Genomic DNA, 25,008 nt, shown 5'->3' on the forward strand with positions numbered 1-25,008 from the left:
TTACACATCTTTTAGCAATAGTGTTACTTTTCGGTAAACTTTGAAAAGCAGAAAAAAAGTTTCAATCATAGACAAAGATTTGGAATTAAAAGGGGTACAAAATCCAGTTGCAGTTTTTAAGCGAGCATCACATTGCTGCTTACTTACATCAAGTGGTTTATGGGTAGCCTAAGAGCTGCTGGTCAAGCTGAGAAAAATTAAGTGATGCATATACATGTCAGTAAACCAATATTTGACATGTACTCTTGAATTACAAGGGAACCTTATATTTCAGGGTGATCTATTCGCCTATTGCTTAGGGTTGGAATGAGTCATTAAAGGACACTTCAGATACACTTTGCATGAAAATTGACTGTGATCAGACTAAAAGTTTAAATGGCTGCCTTAGGTCATTTAACAAGATATGTAAGAGTCCAGCATTAGACAGAAGAACATGGATGGAGATTAGTGCTATGATTTGTTTGGAGTAGAGTGCATTCCTGTACATACAACAAACAAAACTTAATTCCCCCAGGGAACAGAATGGTTAATGTTTATGTGACCTAAAAGTGTTGCCTTCTTTTTCTTTTTTTAAAGAACAACAGGAGAAGTGGTGTCTGGAGTTGTAAATAAAGTGTTTAATCAGCCTAAAGCTAGAGCCAAGGAGCTTGGCACAGACATATGTCTTATGTTTATTGAAATCGAGAAAGGGGAGATAGTACAAGAAGAGCTTCTGAAAGGCTTGGACAACAAGAATCCCAAGATCATAGTTGCATGTATAGAAACACTGAGGAAAGCACTAAGGTAAGTTAAGCTGAAGAAGCTGTCATTCCCGCCATGTGAGGAGAGGGGTGTTTGTGGTGATTAATAGAATTTGGTATTGGTATCTGAGAGTGCACTGAAGCAATTATAACAGTCTACTAGAACAGAGCAATACACTGAATTGTCTGGCTCTTGATGAACTCTGTTGTAGCTTACTGCACTGCCAAGGAGAGAAATTTATCTAATTTAACAGATGGTTTCCTTAAAAACATTCCTGCTGGTAGCATAGTTGTTCAACAATTGCTGCTTTCAGATTAATAAAATAATTGTCAAAGACAAAGCAAAAATATTTGTCCAGGATCAAAGAAGCCATGAGAGTGTCACATGCCCATAATGGCTTTTAACTTTAATACTAGCTCATATAGCATGCCAGGTCACTTTAAAAATAAATAAATGGTGGTTTCAAAAGTAGTTTGTGACTTTAAAAATGGGTAGCTCCCGCTCGATCATGTTGTGGATGCATCTAAATAACTATTCTAATTCCTCTCTGACTTCTTTGGTTATGTTTTATCTATTAAATAGTTGCAAGTCTAATCACAAGTACTCCCATTTTCAAAGTGTTTTATTGAAGGAATCCATGGAAAAAACTAATTTCTATCTTCAGTACTGTTCAGTCTTGCACCATTCATATGTTCAGATACTGAGATTGTTAATAAGCAGTTGATTATAATCCAGATATCTAAATTATTTTATATATACTTCATAGCTATAAGCAGGAGTATTATAGCTGCTGCTAAATTAATCATTGCATGAGCAGAACTTCACTCACAAGACATTGATTCAACCCATTGCCCATGTTTGTATGACTCAAAAGTAGGCAAACATGAAATTCCATAAGTGGGGAATGCAGGGAATCCAGTTTAAGCAACTATGTGCATTTAAGGCTGAAATCCTAAATACAGTTAGGATTGAATTTGTGTGAGAAATTCTTACAAGTGCATCTAGTGTTGTGCATTGTATTCACAGACTCACACACTTTTCAAATTAAATGTTAAGAGAAGGTTGTACATATTGGCAGTTTAGTACAGTATGAGTAATCTCAGACTAACAGTGATTGAAATTGTTGCCAGTACAGATCTGCCAGATGAAAGAACTAGTATACATAGTTCTTCTATTATAATAACTTAAATAAGCCATGTTCTGATGTCACAGTAAGTCATAAACCATTAAAAAGTGGCAATCTAGTGTATGCTGTTGAATCACTCCTGTTCTGCTCTTCCCTTTGTCAAATTTCGGAACAGAAAACCATGAACCTTGGGCTAAGTGTAACATGAAAACCAGCCCTCATTGTTAGTTTTCTCCAGACAAACCAGTACTTGTTCTTGGCTTACCAAACACAGTTTGTTTGGAAGGAACAATGAGTGCTGTTTTGCACATTACGTTAAGCCAGTGGTTGTGGTTTGTTGCTCCTGGCTCAGTGAAGAGATTCAGCCAAGTTCATAGCTCATTCACAGGAAACCATGGCAGTGGCTTACCATGACGTGCAAGCAGGACCTAAGAATAACTGAGTCAATGTGCATTGTTTATTTATTTATTTATTTATTTGTCTTGCATTTCAGTGAATTTGGTTCAAAAATAATCTCACTGAAGCCAATAATCAAAGTGTTGCCAAAACTCTTTGAGTCTCGAGAGAAGGCTGTTCGAGATGAAGCCAAACTTCTCGCTGTTGAGATCTATCGGTGGATAAGGGATGCTCTCAGGCCTCCATTACAGAATATAAACTCTGTTCAGGTAAGCTTGGCAAGCACTGTGTTCTAGCATTCTTAGTGTAAGAAGCCGCCCACCAGTAGAGCAGGGTATATTTTTGTTACATCCTTTGACTTGAGCAAAAGGGAGGAAATGAGTAAATCTTTAACCTAAGCAGGAGGGATGGGGTTGACCCAGAACTCATGCGGAGTCTTCCCAAACAAGATGCTACTTCACATAGAGGCTTAATGTGACCAGGTCACCATGTCCCTTTCTTTAGCTTTAAGCTTCAAAAGGTAGAGTATCTCCTAGACCATGTTCTAAGTATGAAGTGGCTAAGTAAAAGCAAGAGAGCAGGCATATTTGAACCCCAGTGATGTATCTGTGTTTTCATTGGGCTTTCCCCCCTTTAAGTAGAGGAGCAATTCATAAATAAGAGCACTATTATCCAGTAAGCAAAGGAGATACTTAGAAGTAGGGTCTTGGTTTTAGGGAAAGTAAAACTGTAAATATTGTTGTACTAGGGGCTGCCAACCCCATACCCCCACACTTGGCCCCTCTCCTCTTTACATCTTGCCCATCTCTTTGCCAAGCCCCACACAGGACACCCACATCTCCCTTCACCTCGCAGCTTGCCCCAACTCTCACTCCCTTTTAACAAACCACTCTCTGAAACTCCTCTCACCCTTCTTTAAATAGCTGTTGCTTAAATTTGCCTGCTTGCTGCTCTGTCGTTACATTGGCCTTAGGCAGCTACACAAACTTCAGCATGACAGGCTTACAAAATTATTATATAAGAAATGCCCACCAGACCCTAGCTTGAACTGATGCTTAACTAATATTTTCCATGAGAAATCTCAGATGTAATATTTTGCTGCATGTTTTTAGATCTGTCTCAACATTTTTATCTATTTTTAAACTGGCAGATAAATTCACACATTCAAGTGAAGTCGCAGCATTGTATAATAGATTTATCACTTTTAGCTTAGGCCTGCATTGTTAGCTGCCAGACTTGATAAAATGTTGCATAACTGATGTGATAGTAATTCATATGTTCAAGTTAGCAAGTAATAACTTGAGTTGGGAATTGTGTTTGACACGGTCCAAAATTTGTCAGCTCGCAAATAATGAATGTCATTTTCTTGTCTTAAGTGAAAGTATACTGCTGTGAATCACCCCACCCCCCTTAAGACAGAGTTTTTGGAGTCCACTGCACACTAATTAATTTCCCTGAATTTAATTTGATAAAAAAGCAGTTAAATTGAACCTAGGTAATGAAGAGATGTTAATGATCTTCTGCTCTAGCTTTCCTACAGTAGCTCAGGATTATGGCAAGCTTAAGGAACAGTTTTACTTGTGACAAGGGAGAATAGCACTGCACACATATCAGTAGGACATTTTGTGTTTTGATTCTTGCAGTTAAAAGAACTGGAAGAAGAATGGGTCAAACTACCGGTATCAGCTCCCAAGCAGTCACGGTTCCTTCGCTCCCAGCAAGAAATGAAAGCAAAGTTTGAGCAGCAACAGGCAGCTGGTGGAGATGCAGATGGAGGTAACTGTTGACTTGGGACTTCACAGTAGATAACTTTGCTGACTAAGAGTCAGATGAAGGCGGTCAAAAAACATAAGCTGGCATAAAATGTTGATGCACATCAATCTCTAGGAAAAGTCATTGATTGCAGAGTTAATACTCTGCTTCACAGCTTACTATTTTACATATAATAAAGTAAAAATAGTGACATAATTAGCCCATCATGGACTAGTGCCATGCTGTTTTTATTGAAATTATTTGTATGTTTTAAACCTATTTAGAACGTATTATAACATATGTTTTAAACATTTTTTAAAAATTCTATTAATGTTTAATCATCTTTAAGCTATATTGAGTCTTGTCAGAGAAGAAGGCGGAGGATAAAATATATATAATAACAGTGTCTGGCTATATATACTAACAATTCTTTCAATAGGAGGAGATGATGGTGATGAGGCTGTTCCACAGGTGGATGCCTATGAACTTCTGGAAGCTGTTGAAATTCTCTCCAAACTTCCTAAAGATTTCTATGACAAAATTGTAAGTGATGATTCAGTTAACCATTATTCCTTCTGTAACCTTAATAATAAATACACAAATGAATACAGTGGTGCCCCGCAAGACGAACGCCTCGCAAGACGAAAAACCCGCTAGACGAAAGGGTTTTCCGTTTTGGAGGCGCTTCGCAAAACGAATTTCCCTATGGGCTTCCTTCGCAAGACGAAAGCCCATAGGGAAATCTCCAGGGACAGCGGGGAAGTGCAGCGCGTCTTCCCCACTGTCCTCGGACCTCCTCCGAAGCCTGGCGATGGGGCGGAGAGCCCTCCTCCCCCCGCCAGGCTTCGGAGGGCTTCTCCGTAGCCTGGCGATGGGGCGGAGAGCCCTCCTCCCCCCGCCAGGCTTCGGAGGGCTTCTCCGAAGCCTGGCGATGGGGCGGAGAGCCCTCCTCCCCCCGCCAGGCTTCGGAGGGCTTCTCCGTAGCCTGGCGATGGGGCGGAGAGCCCTCCTCCCCCCGCCAGGCTTCGGAGGGCTTCTCCGAAGCCTGGCGATGGGGCGGAGAGCCCTCCTCCCCCCGCCAGGCTTCGGAGGGCTTCTCCGTAGCCTGGCGATGGGGCGGAGAGCCCTCCTCCCCCCGCCAGGCTTCGGAGGGCTTCTCCGAAGCCTGGCGATGGGGCGGAGAGCCCTCCTCCCCCCGCCAGGCTTCGGAGGGCTTCTCCGAAGCCTGGCGATGGGGCGGAGAGCCCTCCTCCCCCCGCCAGGCTTCGGAGGGCTTCTCCGAAGCCTGGCGATGGGGCGGAGAGCCCTCCTCCCCCCGCCAGGCTTCGGAGGGCTTCTCCGTAGCCTGGCGATGGGGCGGAGAGCCCTCCTCCCCCCGCCAGGCTTCGGAGGGCTTCTCCGAAGCCTGGCGATGGGGCGGAGAGCCCTCCTCCCCCCGCCAGGCTTCGGAGGGCTTCTCCGAAGCCTGGCGATGGGGCGGAGAGCCCTCCTCCCCCCGCCAGGCTTCGGAGAAGCCCTCCGAAGCCTGGCGGGGGGAGGAGGGCTCTCCGCCCCATCGCCAGCCTCCTCCGAAGGCTTGCGGTGGGAGGAGGGCTTTCCTCCCCACTGCCAACATTCAGAATGCTGTTCTGAATGTTGGCGGTGGGGAGGAAAAACCCTCCTCCCACCGCAAGTCCCGGGAACAGAGGAGAAGCGCTGCGCGCCTTCCCCTCTGTTCCCGGACCTGTCCTGAAGGCTTGCGGTGGGAGGAGGGCTTTCCTCCCCACTGCCAACATTCAGAATGCTGTTCTGAATGTTGGCGGTGGGGAGGAAAAACCCTCCTCCCACTGCAAGTCCCGGGAACAGAGGAGAAGCGCTGCGCGCCTTCCCCTCTGTTCCCGGACCTGTCCTGAAGGCTTGCGGTGGGAGGAGGGCTTTCCTCCCCACTGCCAACATTCAGAATGCTGTTCTGAATGTTGGCGGTGGGGAGGAAAAACCCTCCTCCCACTGCAAGTCCCGGGAACAGAGGAGAAGCGCTGCGCGCCTTCCCCTCTGTTCCCGGACCTGTCCTGAAGGCTTGCGGTGGGAGGAGGGCTTTCCTCCCCACTGCCAACATTCAGAATGCTGTTCTGAATGTTGGCGGTGGGGAGGAAAAACCCTCCTCCCACCGCAAGTCCCGGGAACAGAGGAGAAGCGCTGCGCGCCTTCCCCTCTGTTCCCGGACCTGTCCTGAAGGCTTGCGGTGGGGAGAAAAGCCCTTCTCCGCACCGCCAGCCTGGCAAGCGGTCTCCATAGGAACGCATTAATTGATTTTTAATGCATTCCTATGGGAAACCGTGCTTCGCAAGACGAAAAACTCGCAAGACGAAAAAACTTGCGGAACGAATTAATTTCGTCTTGCGAGGCACCACTGTAATCTTTTTCTGAACCATAGACACTAAACTATCTTCCCCATTTTCTTGCACAATTAACTGTCATGTTCTATGTATCTACAAAACAGCTTCATTTTTCAGAAGTCTTAATTAAAATGGCTTCATGTCCAGGGACATTAAAGTATTTGATGGGAACTCCTGAGCTGTCATTGAATGAAAATAATAAAAGTGCTTCAGTTTATCTTGGGTTTCTACAAGTGTGTGAAGGTGCTTCTCCTGTACACAGAGATGCTGCCTCAGCACAAAAGCGCATCATGTCCAATAATGCATATATATAGACATAAATCATGTTGTATATATAAGGCTACATGTTTTTCTAGAAACAGTGCACATCTATTTGGGTCTATGTCTGCTGGTAGTAAAAGTTTTCCCTCAACACACATAGAAAAATCTATACTGACAATGTAATAAACAAATGGCTGAAGAAGGCTGTGTCTGCAAGTGTTCTGGTTAATGTTACAGGATTTGCAACAATTTCTGAAGACCAAGGTACATATAATTTTTATGTTTTGCATTGCAGGAGGCCAAAAAATGGCAGGAGAGAAAAGAAGCTTTGGAAGCAGTGGAAGTGCTAGTTAAAAATCCCAAACTTGAAGCTGGAGACTATGCAGACTTGGTGAAAGCTCTTAAAAAGGCAAGGACCTCTCTAATACCCAAATAGTCCTTTCCAAGCCAAATATGTGGCATCACTATTACTGTATTTAAAAAGAGGTTTGATAATTCATTGGTTAACACAGAGTGTGATTATAAAGTTCATTCATGGGATTGATTTGATCATGTGACAGTGTTTGAATTGCTGGAATGGGAATAGAAATGCTGACATTCAAATATGTGGGAGTGCAATTGATATAGGTGGAATAAGGGGTTGGGTGGGGAAATGCAGTGTCTAGTATAGTTCTCCTGAGTTTGCAGAGGTACACTGTTGCTGCTGCTTGTTTAGACATCCCGTCCAAATAATCTGAGATCTCAGACTATTGGATTGTAATGTTCCTCTTCCCCCACAGGTTGTTGGAAAGGATACCAATGTAATGTTGGTTGCTTTGGCTGCCAAATGCCTTGCTGGACTGGCTACTGGTCTCAGGAAGAAATTTGGACAGTATGCAGGTCATGTAAGTATGCAGAATACAACTATTATCTGCAGAATAGAATATCTGAGGTGAGCACTGGGCTGTTACTGGCTCCTGCTGCTTGAATATGAAACTCTTCTGTTAAACTTCTAACAAAGCGTGATGAAAAAGAGCATCTACAGGAAGGCTTTCCCACCTCGCTTTTCCCCCTTCCTTTTTAAAAGGAAAAATAAGAGCACTTCTTAATATTTAACCTTATTTTAAAGGGCTATCTTGAATAGGCTACTCGCACAGTGTTCCTTGAAGTAGTACAAGTTCAGTGTGTTTGTTTTTCTGTGTATGGGGCAAACAGGAGTTTTCTTATTGTGCACTCTCTTAGAGCACAGTGGGAAATCAAACATTAATTTCAACTTCTTAATACCTTGGTAACAATTTTTATAGGTTGTCCCAACTATCTTAGAGAAGTTCAAGGAGAAAAAGCCTCAGGTCGTACAAGCATTGCAAGAAGCCATTGATGCAATCTTCCTGACTGTAAGTGCATGGCTAGTAGTATTTTAAACAAATTTGGCAGACCATGGTTTCGCCAGAACTAATATCCTTTAACCAACCATTCTAGACCACGTTACAAAATCTAAGTGAGGATATATTGGCTGTGATGGATAACAAAAACCCAACCATCAAGCAACAGACATCCCTCTTCATCGCAAGAAGCTTTCGTCACTGCAATTCTACTGTCCTTTCTAAGAGCCTGCTGAAACCCTTCTGTGCTGCGCTTCTCAAGGTAAAAAAAGATGTTCTTAGCATTGTAGAGGTCTTTGTTTGGCTGAAAGTAGTATGTGGAACTGGAGAGTGTTTCTGTAGTGATTCTTGTGCTGGGATGCACAACAATCATGAAGTGTTTCGTAGAAGAATTTTATTTCAACCAGGTAGGAGAGCAGGCAGCATGTCTTAACTCTGGAGAAGAAAGGAAATCATAGAATTGTAGAGTTGGAAGGGACCCTGAGGAGAGATGAGACCGGTATGAGAGCAGTAGCTCTCCAAAGGGAGGAAAGCCAAAATAAGCCAAATAAGCTTTGTAGCCCTTAACACAATTGCTTTTTTGTACTTGGTTTACTATGAAAAGGGCTTATACATTGTGCATGCTTACAATAAAAATCCAGGGCTTAAGACAAATTGTAAGAATCAATGCAGTTAATAATTTCTGTCCTTTTGCTGCAATGCTTAATAATAATAATAATCAGTGGCGGAGCATCATCCCTTTTTTTTTTGTTACATTACTGCAATATGTTATATGTAGGGCTGCCTTTGAAGGTAGTTCAGAAGCTTCAGCTGGTGCAGAATTTAGCAACCTGGTACTCGCCAAAGCAAAACAGCTTGAGCATATAACACCAATCCTGGCCTGACTGCACTTGCTATCAATTGGTTTTTGGGCCTAATTCAAAGGGCTGCCCTTGGCCTATAAAGCTGTATGTGGCTCAGGACCCCAAGGACCATTTCTCGCCATATGAACCAGCCCAGGCTCTGCAGTTGTAATTTGAGGTCTGGAGGCTTGACTGGTGCCAGGCAGAACTTTTCTCTATAACCAGACCTTTGACCTTTAACTACATGTGGCGTTTTAGAAGTGGGCATGATTTTTTAATGTATCTTTCCCCCCTTGGTTTTAATCTATCAATGTAGGATTGGCCTCCCCCCCCCTTTTTTTCCTTTTTTGTTTGTTTGTAAGTTGTTTTGGGTTACCTTGGGCAAAATAAAAAAATGAAGAAATGTAATAAATAATAATAGTGTGAACGAGAAATCTAGTTGGCAAACTCTTCAGGTCTTGTGTTTTTGCTACAGCATATTAATGATTCGGCTCCAGAAGTTAGAGATGCTGCATTTGAAGCCCTGGGTACTGCCCTGAAGGTGGCAGGTGAGAAAGCAGTGAACCCTTTCCTAACAGATGTGGACAAACTAAAACTAGACCGGGTAAGTCTCACTGTTTTGACACTGAATCATTAGGCTTTGGCAGTTTCTAAAGACAACAGCAGGGACGTGGGTGGCGCTGTGGGTTAAACCACAGAGCCTAGGGCTTGCCGATCGGAAGGTCGGCGGTTCGAATCCCCGTGATGGAGTGAGCTCCCGTTGCTCGGTCCCTGCTCCTGCCAACCTAGCAGTTCGAAAGCACGTCAACGTACAAGTAGATAAATAGGTACCGCTCTGGCGGGAAGGTAAACGGCGTTTCTGTGCGCTGCTCTGGTTTGCCAGAAGCAGCTTAGTCATGCTGGCCACATGACCCGGAAGCTGTACGCCAGCTCCCTCGGCCAGTAAAGCGAGATGAGCGCCGCAACCCCAGAGTCGGTCACGACTGGACCTAATGGTCAAGGGCCCCTTTACTTTTTAAAGACAGCATCATTGGGGAAGGCCTGTACATGGGCTTTAGGCCACTGGTGGGGAATCTCCACAGTCTGTGTGCTGCATTTCGGCTTGTAACCAACTTTCATCTGGCCCATGGTAAAGTCATGCTCTGGGGCCTCCACCCCTTCAATCCTGAGCCTTTCCCAGCAAGAGATAAGCAGTACATAGTGATGGGGAAGGAGCTTCTGTAGGAATGAAGGGGAAAGAGGTGGTTAGGCTTAAAGGAGCTGTGCCTCCATGTTCATGGACTTCTTGTTCCCAGTGCAGAATTTGCCACCTCTGCCTGAAGGAAGCTTTCAAGGAGGCAGTCAAAGTCATTTCTTTTCCATTCTGTTGAGTTTTCTTGTTGCTAAGTGGCCCTTCATATAAAAAAGTTCCTTACCTCTGAGACTTCCATTATTCACTAAGCTTCTTTGATTCCTCTATTTGCTTCAAGAGTGGCTGGGGCAAACCAGTCAGATGGGTGGGTTTCAAATAAGCATTATAAGTGATTCTTGGGGGCCTTAATGGTTACATGCTGAAGATTTATTGTAACTCCTTTGGTCTTCTGATTCTGTCCACTAGATTAAAGAGTCTGCTGAAAAAGTGGAGCTGGCTGGTGGTAGTAGAGCCAGTGGAGGAACTGATAGAAAAGAGAGCAAACCTATTGCTGGGAAGGCTCCAGCTCTTTCGGGGGCTGCAGGGGACAAAGATACAAAGGATAATTCCAAATCTGGTGCACAGAAAAAGGCACCTGCGGCTAAGGTAAGGGAAACATAATCAGTTTAAATTTTGAGTAGACCTGTGTTAATATAAAGAACTAATTTCATGTTCACAGTGAGAAAGTACATAAGCTGCATTGGCAAATGAACAAATAGGGAGCCAGATGTTTTTCCCATGGGAAGGGAATGCTCTATATTGGGAGCTACAACAGATATTGGATCATATGGACATAGACTGACTGCCCTTTAATAAGTATTGATGTAAACTATTTAGGTTATTTAAGGGTAATAACGGACACTTTGAATTGTCATCAAAATAGAATTTGTTTTGGTACAAAAAGGGGAAACCATAGCTATTGAATTTTGCACCAAATGAAGTATCCAAATGCATCTTTGAATACAGTCCCAAGGAAAGTTCATTACAGTATTCCAGTTGGTGCCTATCGTCACGCATACCTTAGTTGTGTTGATATGCCATCAGCCTAAAACATCACATTTCGATGGCTGAGTATATGGGAAAACCAGAAATGTGATGTAGACAGATGCTAGTCTTTTGAGAAAAGGCAGTCTAGAAAATGAGAATCTCTTTCTTTTTTTACTTTTCACTCAATTTCCTACCCTCATCCCAACAGCTGGCATGGTCATCATTTTAAAGCTTCAATCCAAGCTTTGCTTGGATTCAGAACTTGATTCAGAACTTTAACTGACTTAACCTGCTGCTTTCTTCCTGTGTAGTCTGGTGGCCCACCCAAGAAGGGTAAACAAGCTGCAGCTGGTGGGGCAGGAAGTACTGGAACAAAAGGCAAGAAAGGATCCGAAGTAAAGGAGATATTTGAGCCAGAACTCTCGGTGGGTGCTTCATCTGTGTTAAAATTCAGTGTAAAATGCTGTTTTTAAAAAAATACCTGTTCATTTTTTTTTCCTGTGAAGGGTCAAAGCTCAGTAGTAGAGCGTCTGATTTGCATGCAGAAGGTCCTGGGTTCAGTCCCTAATGGTATCTCCCCAGATAGGACTGGGAAAAGGCTTCTGGAGAGCTGTTGTCAGTCAGTGTAGACAGCACAGAGCTGGATATACAAAGAGGTTTGATTTGGTACAAAATAATGTTCGCATTATTTGAGTCGCTGTTAGGTCTAAACAGAGTGGTATTTCTCTAGAGTAAGTTACAAAATTAGCAAGGGCAGCCTTTTTTTTTTTTAAGCCAGATATAATACTTTTGTTCTGCATCTAAAGATCAGTGGGCTTATGAACATGCTGAAGAAGAAAGGGGGGGAGAACATAAAGGGCTTAGAGAAGGCCAGAATGGGAATTGTTTGCTAAATTACATAGTAGTATTCAGGATCAGTTGAAATGTTCTAGCCATTTGTGTGGATACCAGTTTTGGGACATTTTAAAAGCAGTCTTGTAGTTTATGCATCTGCCTACCATGGATGTGAAATGGCTTGGCTATTCTTGACCCAAATAAAAGGGATGTTTTATAGCAGTCCTGCAAGGCACACACCTAAAGTTTGTGCACCATAAGTACAGTTCAGTGTAGTGTTAATTATTACACCATTTTGTACAAGTCCTCTCATGGGTATGGTTTTCTTTTTAATTTAGGTCCCTTGGCTATATAAAATATGCTGCAGCACAAGAATAAGCTACCAAAATAAGATTTTTTTCCTTTTCTCTTTCTTTTTGCAGATTGAGGTATGTGAAGAGAAGGCTTCAGCTGTCCTACCAGCTGCTTGCCTACAGCAGCTAGACAGTGGCAACTGGAAAGAAAGGCTTGCTTGCATGGAAGAATTTCAAAAGGTAATCAAGAGTGTGGTCTTTTGGAAGTTAGCCTGAATCAGAGAAGTGGTCTCTTGAGCTGTAAACACCACCTGTTCATAGTTTTTGAAGCCCACAAAAACCCTTGGGCATCATACTATGCTTCATAACCTTCTGGACTATCCCTGTCTTACTAAATGCAGAGTTTGTTCTGATGGGACATGCAAACATCTTTTTCGAAGCTAGAACACTATTTCTGGGAAATTGCATTTCCCACTCTATCAAACATCCTCTTCAAATTCATTAGTTAGTCTCGTGGCTTTGCTGATGGAGAGCTGTGAATTGCTTCTTCCCCCACACCTTTGCTTAGGCTATTTCAAAAATAGTTACATTATTGTTCTGTTTTGGTGTGTTATTTCCTCTTGAGGCTGAGTATTCCTTGCTTCTGCAGTCCAGCAAGTGTTCATGCAGGGTTTAGGGGAACCAGTTTTGAATCCCCATATGATGTTGGTCCCATCATCCCTGTCTGTTGGTCACATTGACTATGGATGATGGGAGTCCCAACAATAATTATCATCTTCCTTCTCTCCCCTGCCCACCCTTGGTAATATCTTGCTATCCTATGTTCTCCCCTTGATAGCTGTGGGACACACATCTCACCTGTTCATGAAACCTTTAAACCAGCCCACACTGTTAGCTTTACAAAGATGGAACCAAATTGATGGGGTTGTATGGTGAATATTTTATACGGTCTTCATCTCAGTCAGCATATACATAATGTGTGTTTCAAAGTCATTTTGACTTTCCCTTTACTTAAGATAACAAGGGAAATGGGGGAGAATATTTAACCAAAACCTGGCTTAGAATTCAAAATCTCCAAAACAGAGAAGCTGCTTTTGATAATTTTCATGTGAAACTTTTAAAATTGAAAACTCCTCTTCCTAAAATGAAGGGAATAATAGATACATCTCTTGTTAAGATAATAGATTCTGTGGATGCTAAATGGAGGCCTGACTATAACTTGAAAAAGAGTTCCCTAATGAGTGCTGGATTGTATAACGTTTCACATTTTCTAGAATTAATTATCATCTCCTACTCTTTAAGGCTGTTGAGCTGATGGATAGAACTGAAATGCCTTGCCAGGCTCTGGTAAGGATGCTGGCCAAGAAACCTGGATGGAAAGAGACCAACTTTCAGGTAAAGCAGCACTGTTATGCTATTAATGGAGCTACTGCTAGGAAAAGCTGTAGCATTAACTACTGTAATCTTTTATAGCAACTGAAGTCCAGCAAAATTACATTGGTGTTTAGGAAAACGTTGAGAACTATTCTCTTCAGAATAGTATGCTGAATCAACCAAATCAGACCTGGGTACATACAGCCAAAGCTACGAGGCGTGGGCTGAAGCTACATTCACATCCTTTATTTTTCCTATGCAGGTGATGCAGATAAAACTTCACATAGTTGCTTTGATTGCTCAGAAGGGAACCTTCTCCAAAACGTCTGCACAAATTGTGCTGGATGGTCTTGTGGATAAGATTGGTGATGTGAAATGTGGGAACAATGCAAAAGAAGCACTGACAGCAATAGCAGAAGCATGTCAGCTGCCTTGGACTGCTGAACAGGTATGTGGAAGGCTAACAGTAGTATGAAAACTGTTTTTACATGTTTATTGGTCATTTATTTTAGTTAGTCTTACTGCCGTATTCTTGTGGCTGCATGAGTTCTAGCTGTATTTTCAAAAGCAGTAATTTAATCAAAGCTCTCTTCATGCAATGTTTTTTGCTCTTCAGTTTTACATTGTCCTCCTTTTGAGACTGAATTACTGGGAGCAAGTCGCTGATACCACAGGAGGGGAAAGTGTTCTTGAGCTCAGAATCCCACTTGCTGGTTTCCCACAGGCATCTGTTTGGCCACTGTGGGAAAGGAATGCCGGCCTAGATGAGCCATTGGCCTGATCCAACAGGCTCTTCCTATGTTCTTAAGATAATTACAAGTGTGTGTGGCCATGTGCCATAAACTGCCTTCCAACCTTTTTTGTCTCATGGGCAGCTTAGGTAAAACTGACAAAGGTGCCATTACAAAATGGTTGCTGCAGGAGTATGGCTAGCCTCAGAATGACTGGTTCATGGGTAGACATAGATTGCTCTGTTCATCCACCACCGTCACACTCCCTGTACACAAAACAAAAGGCTTGTGCTTGCCATGTGCAGCAGCTCTGTACACAAAACAAAAGGCTTGTGCTTGCCATGTGCAGCAGCTGATATCTGGTTAGCAACGGAACTGCCCCATGCTGCTTCCTCTGATTCCCCCAAAAAGCCTTTTTGCAAAGCATGGGCAGCAACATGCCAGATTACTAGGTTGGAGGGACAGGGTGTTGCGGAGGTGGGGGTCAGGTTTTTTTATCACCAGAGGATAAAGCTCTGGGAAGAGGTTACTGCTTCAGATTCTTCCAGCCCACTGCCCAGCTGAGCAATGGCAGGTGCAGGAAGAAAGAGATCTTGTCATTTGGCTAATTTTCTTTTTAAGGCTTTAAAAAATCCAGTCGAAGGGAGTGGAGTGCCTCTTGGGTGCTGTTTGCAATCTCTGTAAGTGCCACTGCACCCATAGGTATCATGTCTATTTTAGAAGGTTGCATGTTCCTGATTTGTGGAGGTGGGTAAAGTCTTATGTTTTCATTCTAGGTAATGTCAATGGCCTTTTCTCAGAAGAATCCAAAGAACCAATCGGAAACCTTGAATTGGCTTTCAAATGCAATTAAAGAGTTTGGGTTTTCTGGGTAAGTTTCAAAATACTAGAATAAAGAGCTTCAATATAGAGGAGCCATTTGACTCATAGATCAAGCACTGCAGTCAGTTATTGTATCATCGGGCATCACCTAAAATGGGTGGAGAACCTCAGGCCTGGGAGCTGAATATGGCCCTCCCAGTTTCTCCATCTGGCCCTCTGGACTCTCCCCATGCCACACACTCTCTCCCTAGACCACATCCTTCACCAGACTTGTGCTGAGTATATTTGTCTGGCTGAAATGTGTCTTTGCACCCCCCATGTGATAATTCTTTGTTGTTTTCCTGGTATTTCCAGCAGTCACTAGGATATTCTTGTTGGTGTTATATACCATTAATCTGGTATAATATCATTATTTTATAACAATTTTCTTAAATTCAGGCTTAAGGAGAACCTGTGGAATTCCCTTTAATGTTTGAAGATGCCATCATTACCCCATGGTTTATTAAGTTTCTATAGCTAAAGAATTTCTGGTTGGTTCCTGTAATTCAGTTAAAGACTTACCTGGGTCAGAGAAACTACTCTAGAATTAACTACAGGCTTACCTAGAAAGATTTAAGATGAGTAATAATAGTCAAATGATGGTCAGAAAAGACACATGGCCAATAACTTTCTCTTTTTTATTCTTGACATCTAGCATTTGAAAAAAGTTGGAACAGGAAAGAGGTTGTTGTTTTTTTCTTGCCCTGCCTTCCATTTTTTAGTTGGACTGACATCTAGTCTTTCACTAAAAACTAAATACACCGGGCCTGTTTACCCACTATTTCCCCTGTCCCACGTTTCCTGTATAATGTGCAAATTCTCAGCAAGGAAGCTTCAAACCACCTGCCTCAGGAAAATGGAACTAGTTCAGTTCTCAGGATTATTAAACACATTTTCTTGTAGGTACCATTTGAATTGCAATCCCATTGTGAAAACAGACAAAGTACATTGTGTAAATAAGAGCTGAACAGAAAACTAGAGATTTAAATTCCAAAGCAGTTGCTTCTTACAAATTGTTCCAAATCAAACCAGTAGCTGTCCTGTATCGTGCTACTTTATATGCATTGTTGTGCTGCTTTCAGCTAATCTGTGTATTCCCCCCCCTCCAGATTGAATGTAAAGGCTTTTATCAGCAACGTTAAGACTGCTCTTGCCGCTACAAATCCTGTGAGTAAACTTCTCTTCAAACTTAAGTTCTAAATTCAGTCTGAATGGTTGAAATTGAGCCTTTCTTTTTCCTGTTTGACAGGCGGTGAGAACATCTGCAATTACCTTATTAGGTGTCATGTATCTGTATGTGGGACCCCCTTTGCGGATGTTCTTCGAGGATGAGAAACCTGCTCTTCTTTCCCAAATAGATGCTGAGTTTGAAAAAGTAAGCTTCCAAAGTGCTGCAAATGTTCGTATTCAGCAGCTTATTGCACCAATTTAGGAGCCGTGGCTTGTGCGACTTTCAGTTAAGATACAGTGTTGTGCAAGCATGTGAACCAAGATGATGTGACTGTCTAACCACTGCTGACACCCACCCCCCAAATATGCATTCTCTTTTGACATTTCAGATGCAAGGACAAACAACACCTGCTCCAACTCGAGGCAATACCAGACACGTGGCTGGCAGTGGAGATGATGGGGAGGAAGGAGATGAACAAGAGGATGCAGGAAATGATGTTGTGGATCTCTTGCCAAGAACTGATATCAGGTTTGTATGGCTTTGGCATGCTGAGGACAATTTTTGTAGCTACAACTTCAACATGCAAATTTATAGTTACTCATCTGTAAGCTATGTTGTAAATTTGTATTCTCTGTTAAGATACTTACAGTGTATTTCATCCTGTTTAACAGAAACTAATCTGAGGTGCTAACTCTTCCTCTTCTTTTTAGTGATAAGATCACATCTGAATTAGTGTCTAAAATTGGTGATAAAAACTGGAAAATCCGAAAGGAGGGTCTGGATGAAGTAGCAAGCATAATTAATGAAGCCAAATTCATACAGCCAAACATAGGCGAACTTGCACCTGCACTGAAGAGTCGTCTTAATGATTCCAATAAAATCCTGGTAGGTTATGTTAAATTGTAGAATTGAAAATAAACTTTTTGTAGTCTTGTCATGTTTCGGTTATGAATACCAGTTTCATTTAAATCTTTCATGGAGGATTGAAATGACAGTGTTATCTAGTATGACATTTTAATGCAATTTAATCCCTTTCCTACAATAAGGAGCTCTAGAGTTCTACAATTGCTAGTTTGTCTATTGATGTGGATGTTCTTTTGGCACAAACAGTGGAAATGGTACAGCTATAAATATACTCTGTGCACCTCAGAGAACCTGCTCTGTTGCTGTCAGAGCAGAGGAAATGCACTATACTACTGAAAGCACAACATTAGTACAATTGAGCTTTGTTAATCCCTTTGTTGCACATGCTCCAAAGCACAGCTGGGCAGATTTCATAACTTCCTGTTAATGGTGCTTCTGTTTGTCCTGAAAGTCCACTACAGATGATCATGGTTCTGTGATTTGAAACAAATGCAAATTTAAATTACCACACTACTTTGATTATAAATGCCCATAAAATATGTGTGTTTGTAGCTTTCCCTACAGTTGCACATGCCGTTTTCCATGTATACACAGCTGTTTTCCAGTATGTGGATAGTAATTTAATTATTTTGTTACTTTTTCTGCTTCTTAGCTATCAAAAACAACAACAATAAGTCTGTCTAAATGGGCATCTGTTTGCAACCAAGTTCCATATGCAAGAAACTGCCTAGACTGCTTGGTTTTGTACTTGCTTGGAATAGGCCTTACACTTAAATCAGTCTTTGGGGAAACAAGAATGCGCTCACCACCCTATGATATGTTCGTTGCTGGTTTTTAAAGTGGCCTGTCTTTAAGGACCCTGAATTGCATAGCTCCCTATTATAATTGGAGAGAGGCTGACAGAGACAGCAATTAAGAAAGAATACTTGTGAGAAAGTACCTGAACTCTGTGTTTTACTGTTGTGAACACACACACAGTGCGGCGGGGTGGAGCTTGAAGGCAATAAAGGGAGGGAATGCTAACCATTCCACAATGCTCGATTGAAACCAGTATCCCACAACTGATCAGAAAAATCATACAGTGGTATCTCTAGTTATGAACTTAATTCGTTCCAGAGGTCTGCTCTTAACCTGAAACTGTTCTTAGCTAGAGGCGGGCTTTTGCTAATGGGGCCTCTTGCTGCCACTTCGCCGCCAGCACACGATTACCATTCTCATCCTGGGGCAAAGTTCTCAACTCGAGGTAACTCTTCCAGGTTAGTGGAGTTTGTAACCTGAAGTGTTTGTAACTCGAGGTACCACTGTATTTCTATATAGATTCACAACTCTGCTGGCTTTTATTGTAAGGGTACCTGTACTATCCGGTCATTTGACCAGCATGGGATCGCCAAATGGCTTAAAATCTTAACGTTCCAAAGATCCCTTGTTTACCTCACTTCAAATAATCTAGGATGTGGCAGACCTACATGGCTTTAGATTCCTCAATTCCTTCTTTCTCCTATGTAGTCACCCAAGGAGGAAAACAGTTCACAGAGAGAGCAAGAGATATGGTCCTACCTCTCTTTAAAACCTAAAAACCTTGGTGATCAGAGCTCCACAGCCTTGGGCAAATCATGAATGACATAAAGCCCTGGAGTAATCTAAGCATCTTTCTGCTAGTAACAGTTAAGAATCCCAGGAAAATGCCCCCGCCCCTGAGAGAGAGAGAGAGAGAGAGAACAATTGATAGGATTAACACCCAGGGAAGTAAACATACATCAACATTTCCAGTTTCCTCTTTTTCTGATGTTTAGGCTGCAAGTGTTTACATAGCAAAAAGGACTGCATGCAAGAGAGAAATGTTGGAACCTCAGGGTTTGCATGGGGGGGGATCACAAAGGGGATGGTACCCCCAAATCAGCTGAATGAGGACGGAGCATCCAAATTATCCACAGAATACTGATTCATCGCAGAAAATCAAGAGAAGGGATTGAATGTTGTCACTGGGAATGTGAATAGTAGCACTCCACAATGCAACATTTTATTATCTACAAGTTAGAACGTACTGCTTCACAAACTTCTAAAAAAGAGAGATATGACACTGGATCATTAAAATTGCCAGAGCAGGTAGACTAAGACAATTTCAGAGTTAAAGTTCATGTGTTTCTTCTGTTTCCAGGTGCAGCAAACCCTGACCATCCTTCAACAACTTGCTACTGCTATGGGCCCAAATATCAAGCAGCATGTGAAAAACCTGGGCATTCCCATCGTCACAATTCTTGGAGACAGTAAGGTAGACTCACATATTTCTCAGTACAGCCTGTAGGAATGAAGGCTATTTGAGACCAAAATCACCTTGTTTCTTGTTTGAATATGACCTCATTTAACACTGACATATACCACCGTCCCTTGTTAAAGTTACTGTCCTCCTCCTCCTTTCTGTAACCACCAGTGTTGTGTGGTGTTGGGAAGCTGGGAAAGCAGTGTGGCCTTATTAGCTGTATATAAAGAGTGCTGTGCAGAAAGAATGCGGGGTGGGCGCACCCACCACTGGCATGCAGCGCTTCTAATATTGGATAGCATTACAGTGGTGCCTCGCAAGACGAAATTAATCCATTCCGTGAGGCTCTTCGTATAGCGGTTTTTTCGTCTTGCGAAGCAAGCCCATTGACAGCTTAGCGGATTAGCGCTACAGCTGTCAAGCGGCTTCCAGCGATCAGCTGTTAAGCGGCTTATCAGCGGAACAGCTGATAAGCGGCTTAGCGGCTTAAAAAAAGGAAGAAAAAAGCGAAAAAAACCCACGGGGGGGGATGCAAGATTTTTTTCGTCTTTCGAAGCAACCCCATAGGGGAATTTGTTTTACGAAGCGCCTCCAAAACGGAAAACCCTTTCGTCTAGCGGGTTTTTCGTCTTGCGAGGCGTTCGTCTTGCGGGGCACCACTGTAGTATACTCAGGATTCAAAGTTTTGTGTCTCTGTTGTGGGAAATGTACACTTCTTTGTATGTGCTGTAATTTCCACGTCAAGAAAGAGGTGTAAGTTGAATATTTCGCTGAGTTCAGGTGCTGTCTGTCCACAAAACACTGAGTGTTTTGAAAGGTCACATTAGCACTAAACCTCGTTTGACATGCACCATGGTTCCTCGTTCAGCAAGTGATTAGTGCATGGAAGCTGAGTCAGGGTGAGAAGGTTTGAGGTCAGTTAGGGAAGAGTGGGGAGTACAAGGAAGACTAAATTTCTTTCCTTCTCCCTCCAAAATTATTTTGTAAGTATCATACACAAATGTGTTAGACAGGTAGGAACGCCTTATAAAATGGAATCTTTTAATGGCTTTCCACTTGGGCCTGTATAGTAAGAAGCCGTTGTTCCCTGACCCTTGCAGTCTTTCAAGCAATCTGTGTACTGTAATAAAAGTACCTTTAATGGGAAACACAGAGGGAGAGAGAAATACTTGCAAAAAGACCCCCAAACCTTGCTCTGTTGATTTTCTTACTGCTGCTGAAGTTTAGCATGTGTAAATCTTGTTTTTTCTTCAGAGTAATGTCCGAGCAGCTTCTCTAACAACTGTGAATGCCTGGATAGAGCAGACAGGCATGAAAGAGTGGTTGGAAGGGGAGGACCTTTCTGAAGAGCTCAAGAAGGAGAATCCTTTCCTAAGGCAAGAGGTAAAAGATTGTTCCATGTAAATGAACTTTGCATTTATCCTTTGTCAAGAGAAACTGAGAAAAGCTACTTTATATTATGTCACATTAGGTAGGTAAATTATTTATATATGTAATGTAGTGAATTGAGGCCTTTCTTTGTATTGTACTTTTGGATGCTCCAGTTCCTTTTAGTGTCCCAAGAGTGGCAAGTATCAAATAGGAATTTTCTGAAGCAGTTTGAGGGTTCATTATTTTGTTCTTGAACAAACTGTAAACTTGTACCAACAACTATTGTGTCTCCTGCACACACCTGAACTCTCTGCAGCTCATTGCGAGAGAGGGGGAGCAGAGGTGGAGGCCTTGCTCTGTGAATGGAAGTCTGTTCCCCTCAAGTGAGCAGGAGTAAGCCAGGCAAGAGTGGATTATTCCCCTAAACCAACTACACCAGACAAGATCACAACACACAGTAATAGTGATGAATATCTCAGCAATACCTTTCTCTCCCCTTTAGCAGCTACTTTTACCTCTCACTGCAGGACATGTAGGACATGGAATAAGATTTCTGGAACCTTCTGAAAACATTGGATTGGCAGAAAATGAGTGTACTTATGTCTATAAGCAGGGATTCCTGTTTATATCCAAGGTGTATTGCTTTCTGCAGAATTAAGGGATCTTCTTTCTTTTCTCCCAGCTTTTAGGTTGGCTGGCTGATAAGCTCCCCACTCTGCGCTCTGTTCCATCAGACTTGGTTTTATGTGTGCCTCACCTATACTCTTGCCTTGAAGATCGAAATGGAGATGTCCGTAAAAAGGCACAAGATGCTCTGCCATTCTTTATGATGCATCTAGGCTTTGAGAAGATGGCCAAAGCTACTGGCAAGCTTAAGGTATAGCAAACAAACAAAATAGCTGAGTACAAATGGGGTGGGTGGGTGTACATCTGCACATATATCTGTGTGTAACATCATGATTTGCTTTATGGGAAATTAAACAATGGAGAAAATGTAGTTCAGTAGTAGAGCATTTGTTTTACATGCCAAAGTCTTGAGATCAATCCCTGGTTTCTCCAGGTAGAGCTGGGAAAGAATTCTCTCTGAAAACCTGGGGTCAATATAACCAATATTGAGCTAGCTGGACAGATTTTCTGATTCTGTATAAGGCAACTTATAAAACTGCAAATTAACAACTTTGTACATTGGATGAAGTATATTTACAATATTGTTGGTGCTGGGAATGTGATCACTGTCTTCTTTCAACTATGTTGTCCCCCAGATGACTGTTTAGAGAAAAGCTATTTTCCATGTATGTGGTGACTTGCAAAATAGGAGGCATGTGCCATTAGGTGCCTTTTAAATTCATTCTTTTGCTTTCTAGCCAACTTCCAAAGACCAAGTACTGGCCATGCTTGAAAAAGCCAAAGCTAATATGCCTGCCAAACCTGCTCCACTTTCCAAGGCATCTTCCAGAGCAGTAGGAGCTGCTGCAGCCAAATCTCAAGTTGCATCAGGTAATCTTTATTCATTCCATTGACATCCCACATTGAGCAAACCTGTATTTTAAGAGGAATAGAGGTTGCATTATATTTATAAACCAGGTGTGTCTACAGATAGACACTGCAAAATTTAGGAGATTATAAACAGGATCCTACTGAAGTTCCCTGGGTCTATGGAATAGAAGCCTGTAATCACAATCTTATGGTCATGATGTGCTGTCTGGCCAAGGAGCAGTCATTTTAAGCATATTGTTTGTAAGTTTAGACCTATCTGAATTATTTCCACTGTGGTTTCACATTGAATAAAATGGAAAAGGTTTTAGTTTTTCACCTAGCATGTTTCTTCCCATAGTATCGGAACAAAAGACTTGGGAGACTTACAAGTGGCTTGGTCCTATGTTACTCTCAGAATATGTGTAATTTGCAGGAGGTCTGTTGGGGTCAATTGACAAGAACAATTTCTTTGCCTATCTTGGAATACTAGCTGAGTAAGCCAACATTAAAGGAATGGTGTGTCCCCCCCCCCCTTGTATAGATAAAGAACATTAAGGGTAGAGCAACTCTAAGCACTCAGTCAATCTTAGATACTTCTGGATTTACAATTTGCTGCAAGAACCAGACAAATATAAGTTTATATTGTGTCTTAGTGATGGTTTCCTTCCTAATAAGAACCAAATTAATGCCTGGATTCAAAAAGGTACTTCTCAAGGGTTTGAGCATGTCTAGTATGGATTAAAGGGTGTGGATTCTTTGAGCAGGAGACACATTTTTCATATGTCTAAGAAAGGTGATGTAAAAATTCTGACATAAACAGAACATTGCAAAGCATTTTTAAAAGTAGTTTGCAATGTGACGTGGTGCAAGCTGAAATCTTTATGTGGGGGGAACTTGTTGCATGCTGGGTCTGTTTCCAGCTTTATTGTGTAGTTAAAATTATGTTGATCTGAAGGTTCTGGTGAAGATTATTCGTCCAGCACCATGGAGTCCAAGGCTGATGCCAAAAAAGCCAAAGCAGGAGGAACAGCCCCCAAATCCAAGGTAAATTCTACTTCAGCACAAAGGTAGTGGTTGAAGTCTAGGAAGTTTCATTGTGTTTGTGTATATTTTACATTTAGTGTAAACTATATGGAGATTTGATAATTAAGAAGTTTAGCAATCCTGTTCCATAAAATAAACAGTTTTGTGGTAATAATGTGCTCTCTGTCTGCGGCAAAATCTCAAAATATATTGAGGGTGGGGTTTGTTTTAAAGGGGGGGAGGACTGGGTAGCTGGGATAGCCAGAGTTTTTGAAGAGCCACTACTAGGAATAATAGATATTATTGGACTGAAAGGGACCCATCTGATTCCATGTTAGGCCAGATTTCTATGTCCATTTACGTCCATACTACTTTTAGGAGCTGTTTATTGCGAGTGATGGGAGCTCACGTTGGTGGGCAGAGCCAGAGCTGATGGTGGAGCACTTTTTCGCTCTGTCTCTGCTGCCACCATCACTCTCTTCCTCTTCCTGCCCTGCAGCAGCACTCAAGTAACCTTTCCCCCCTAAGCCTAGTGCTTCCCCTCCTCACCCCACCCTGTAGTAATGTGAATAAACAATGAGTGAGGGAATGGGAATTTTATCTCCATGTACAATTGCCATGACTGGGAGGGTGATTTGGAAGTGGGGAGAAGGATGGTGGTGCACAGGGAAGGTTTAATCCTCTCTTCTCTGTTAGGCAGTTATGGTTTTTAAAAGTCCCATTTACACAAATGGGTCCTTTTTTCTAAACCTAATTGCCACGAGGAGCTGAGGAGAGGAGTCTGTGGGCTGCCTGTTCCCCAGTCTTACCTTTAGATGCATTGTAGTTCCTATTTGGAGTTTGTAAGCAAGTACAGCAGGCTTGCACATAACAAAGAATGGTCCATATTTACCTTATGCAGCACTCAGAGGGATTAAAAATATTGCTGATGTGGCATACATCATAAATATAATGGTATGATTTGGAGCCTGCTATTAACCACTGAGCATTTTATGACTTATTTCAGCCTTCTGATGCTAATACAAGCCTCACCAAAGGCAATAGCAATCTGACAAAGAACAAGCCTACCAAACAGGTAATAAGTGGGTATCACCTGTGACTAGTGCACTGACCAGGAAGGAAATCTTGCTACACTAAAAACCTGCACACTATGGTGGGCTTTTTCTTCATAGTACTAAAATATACACCTGAAGGCTTCAGCACACATTTTAACACAACTTATGAGTGGGCAATCTCTTTCTCCTGCATGCTAGCGGGATAGTGTTTCTTCTGCTGAGTAAAACATACTTGGAGTGCAGTGCTACACTACCTGCTCAGAAGTAAGTGCTATTGAGTTCAATGTAGCTTACTCCCAGGTAATTGTGTAGGATTGCAACCTAGGAGATTGTGATTTTGAAAGAGTGTTTTCAGTGTTGTGTTTTTTTTAGGGTATACAGGGGAAGAAAGTACCAAGTAAATCCAACTTGAAGGATGATGATGACCGATCTGGTCCAGTTTTTATCTTAGTACCAAATGGGAAAGAGCAAAGGATGAAAGATGAAAAAGGATTAAAGGTTAGAGAAATTAACAACCTCTGATTGCTAGGACTATGCTGGAACTTTGATACAGAACCTGTTACTCGGTCTTTAGGTATCTGCGTAAGGATGTTTGGCAAGGGTTATAAGAGTGCTTTTGCAGATAATAGTATTTCTATATATAAATACTATTGTCTGCAAAAGCACTCTTTTAACCCTTGCCA

The 25,008-nt window shown here is 42.2% G+C and overlaps 1 protein-coding gene across 4 annotated transcripts in view; it reads left to right on the plus strand.

The window, feature by feature from the left end:
- Window positions 1-25,008, plus strand: part of CKAP5 (cytoskeleton associated protein 5) — a 45,178-nt gene that overhangs the window by 1,131 nt on the left and 19,039 nt on the right. For 3 of the 4 annotated variants that reach the window (XM_081900421.1, XM_081900422.1, XM_081900424.1), the window contains exons 3-28: window positions 577-783; window positions 2,361-2,532; window positions 3,907-4,039; window positions 4,455-4,558; window positions 6,947-7,060; window positions 7,431-7,535; window positions 7,935-8,024; window positions 8,110-8,274; window positions 9,330-9,458; window positions 10,452-10,631; window positions 11,324-11,437; window positions 12,269-12,379; window positions 13,442-13,534; window positions 13,776-13,961; window positions 15,021-15,115; window positions 16,215-16,272; window positions 16,355-16,480; window positions 16,665-16,804; window positions 16,987-17,161; window positions 19,299-19,412; window positions 20,655-20,783; window positions 21,454-21,648; window positions 22,136-22,268; window positions 23,203-23,291; window positions 24,277-24,345; window positions 24,698-24,823. In XM_081900421.1, coding sequence (XP_081756547.1) covers window positions 577-783; window positions 2,361-2,532; window positions 3,907-4,039; window positions 4,455-4,558; window positions 6,947-7,060; window positions 7,431-7,535; window positions 7,935-8,024; window positions 8,110-8,274; window positions 9,330-9,458; window positions 10,452-10,631; window positions 11,324-11,437; window positions 12,269-12,379; window positions 13,442-13,534; window positions 13,776-13,961; window positions 15,021-15,115; window positions 16,215-16,272; window positions 16,355-16,480; window positions 16,665-16,804; window positions 16,987-17,161; window positions 19,299-19,412; window positions 20,655-20,783; window positions 21,454-21,648; window positions 22,136-22,268; window positions 23,203-23,291; window positions 24,277-24,345; window positions 24,698-24,823 — 3,352 coding nt within the window. The remainder of the gene's footprint in view (window positions 1-576; window positions 784-2,360; window positions 2,533-3,906; window positions 4,040-4,454; window positions 4,559-6,946; window positions 7,061-7,430; window positions 7,536-7,934; window positions 8,025-8,109; window positions 8,275-9,329; window positions 9,459-10,451; window positions 10,632-11,323; window positions 11,438-12,268; window positions 12,380-13,441; window positions 13,535-13,775; window positions 13,962-15,020; window positions 15,116-16,214; window positions 16,273-16,354; window positions 16,481-16,664; window positions 16,805-16,986; window positions 17,162-19,298; window positions 19,413-20,654; window positions 20,784-21,453; window positions 21,649-22,135; window positions 22,269-23,202; window positions 23,292-24,276; window positions 24,346-24,697; window positions 24,824-25,008) is intronic. The other variant, XM_081900423.1, reaches the window with a different exon arrangement.

This window comes from Podarcis melisellensis (genome assembly GCF_964234715.1).
Source record: "Podarcis melisellensis genome assembly, chromosome: 1".
Classification (NCBI taxonomy): domain Eukaryota; kingdom Metazoa; phylum Chordata; class Lepidosauria; order Squamata; family Lacertidae; genus Podarcis; species Podarcis melisellensis.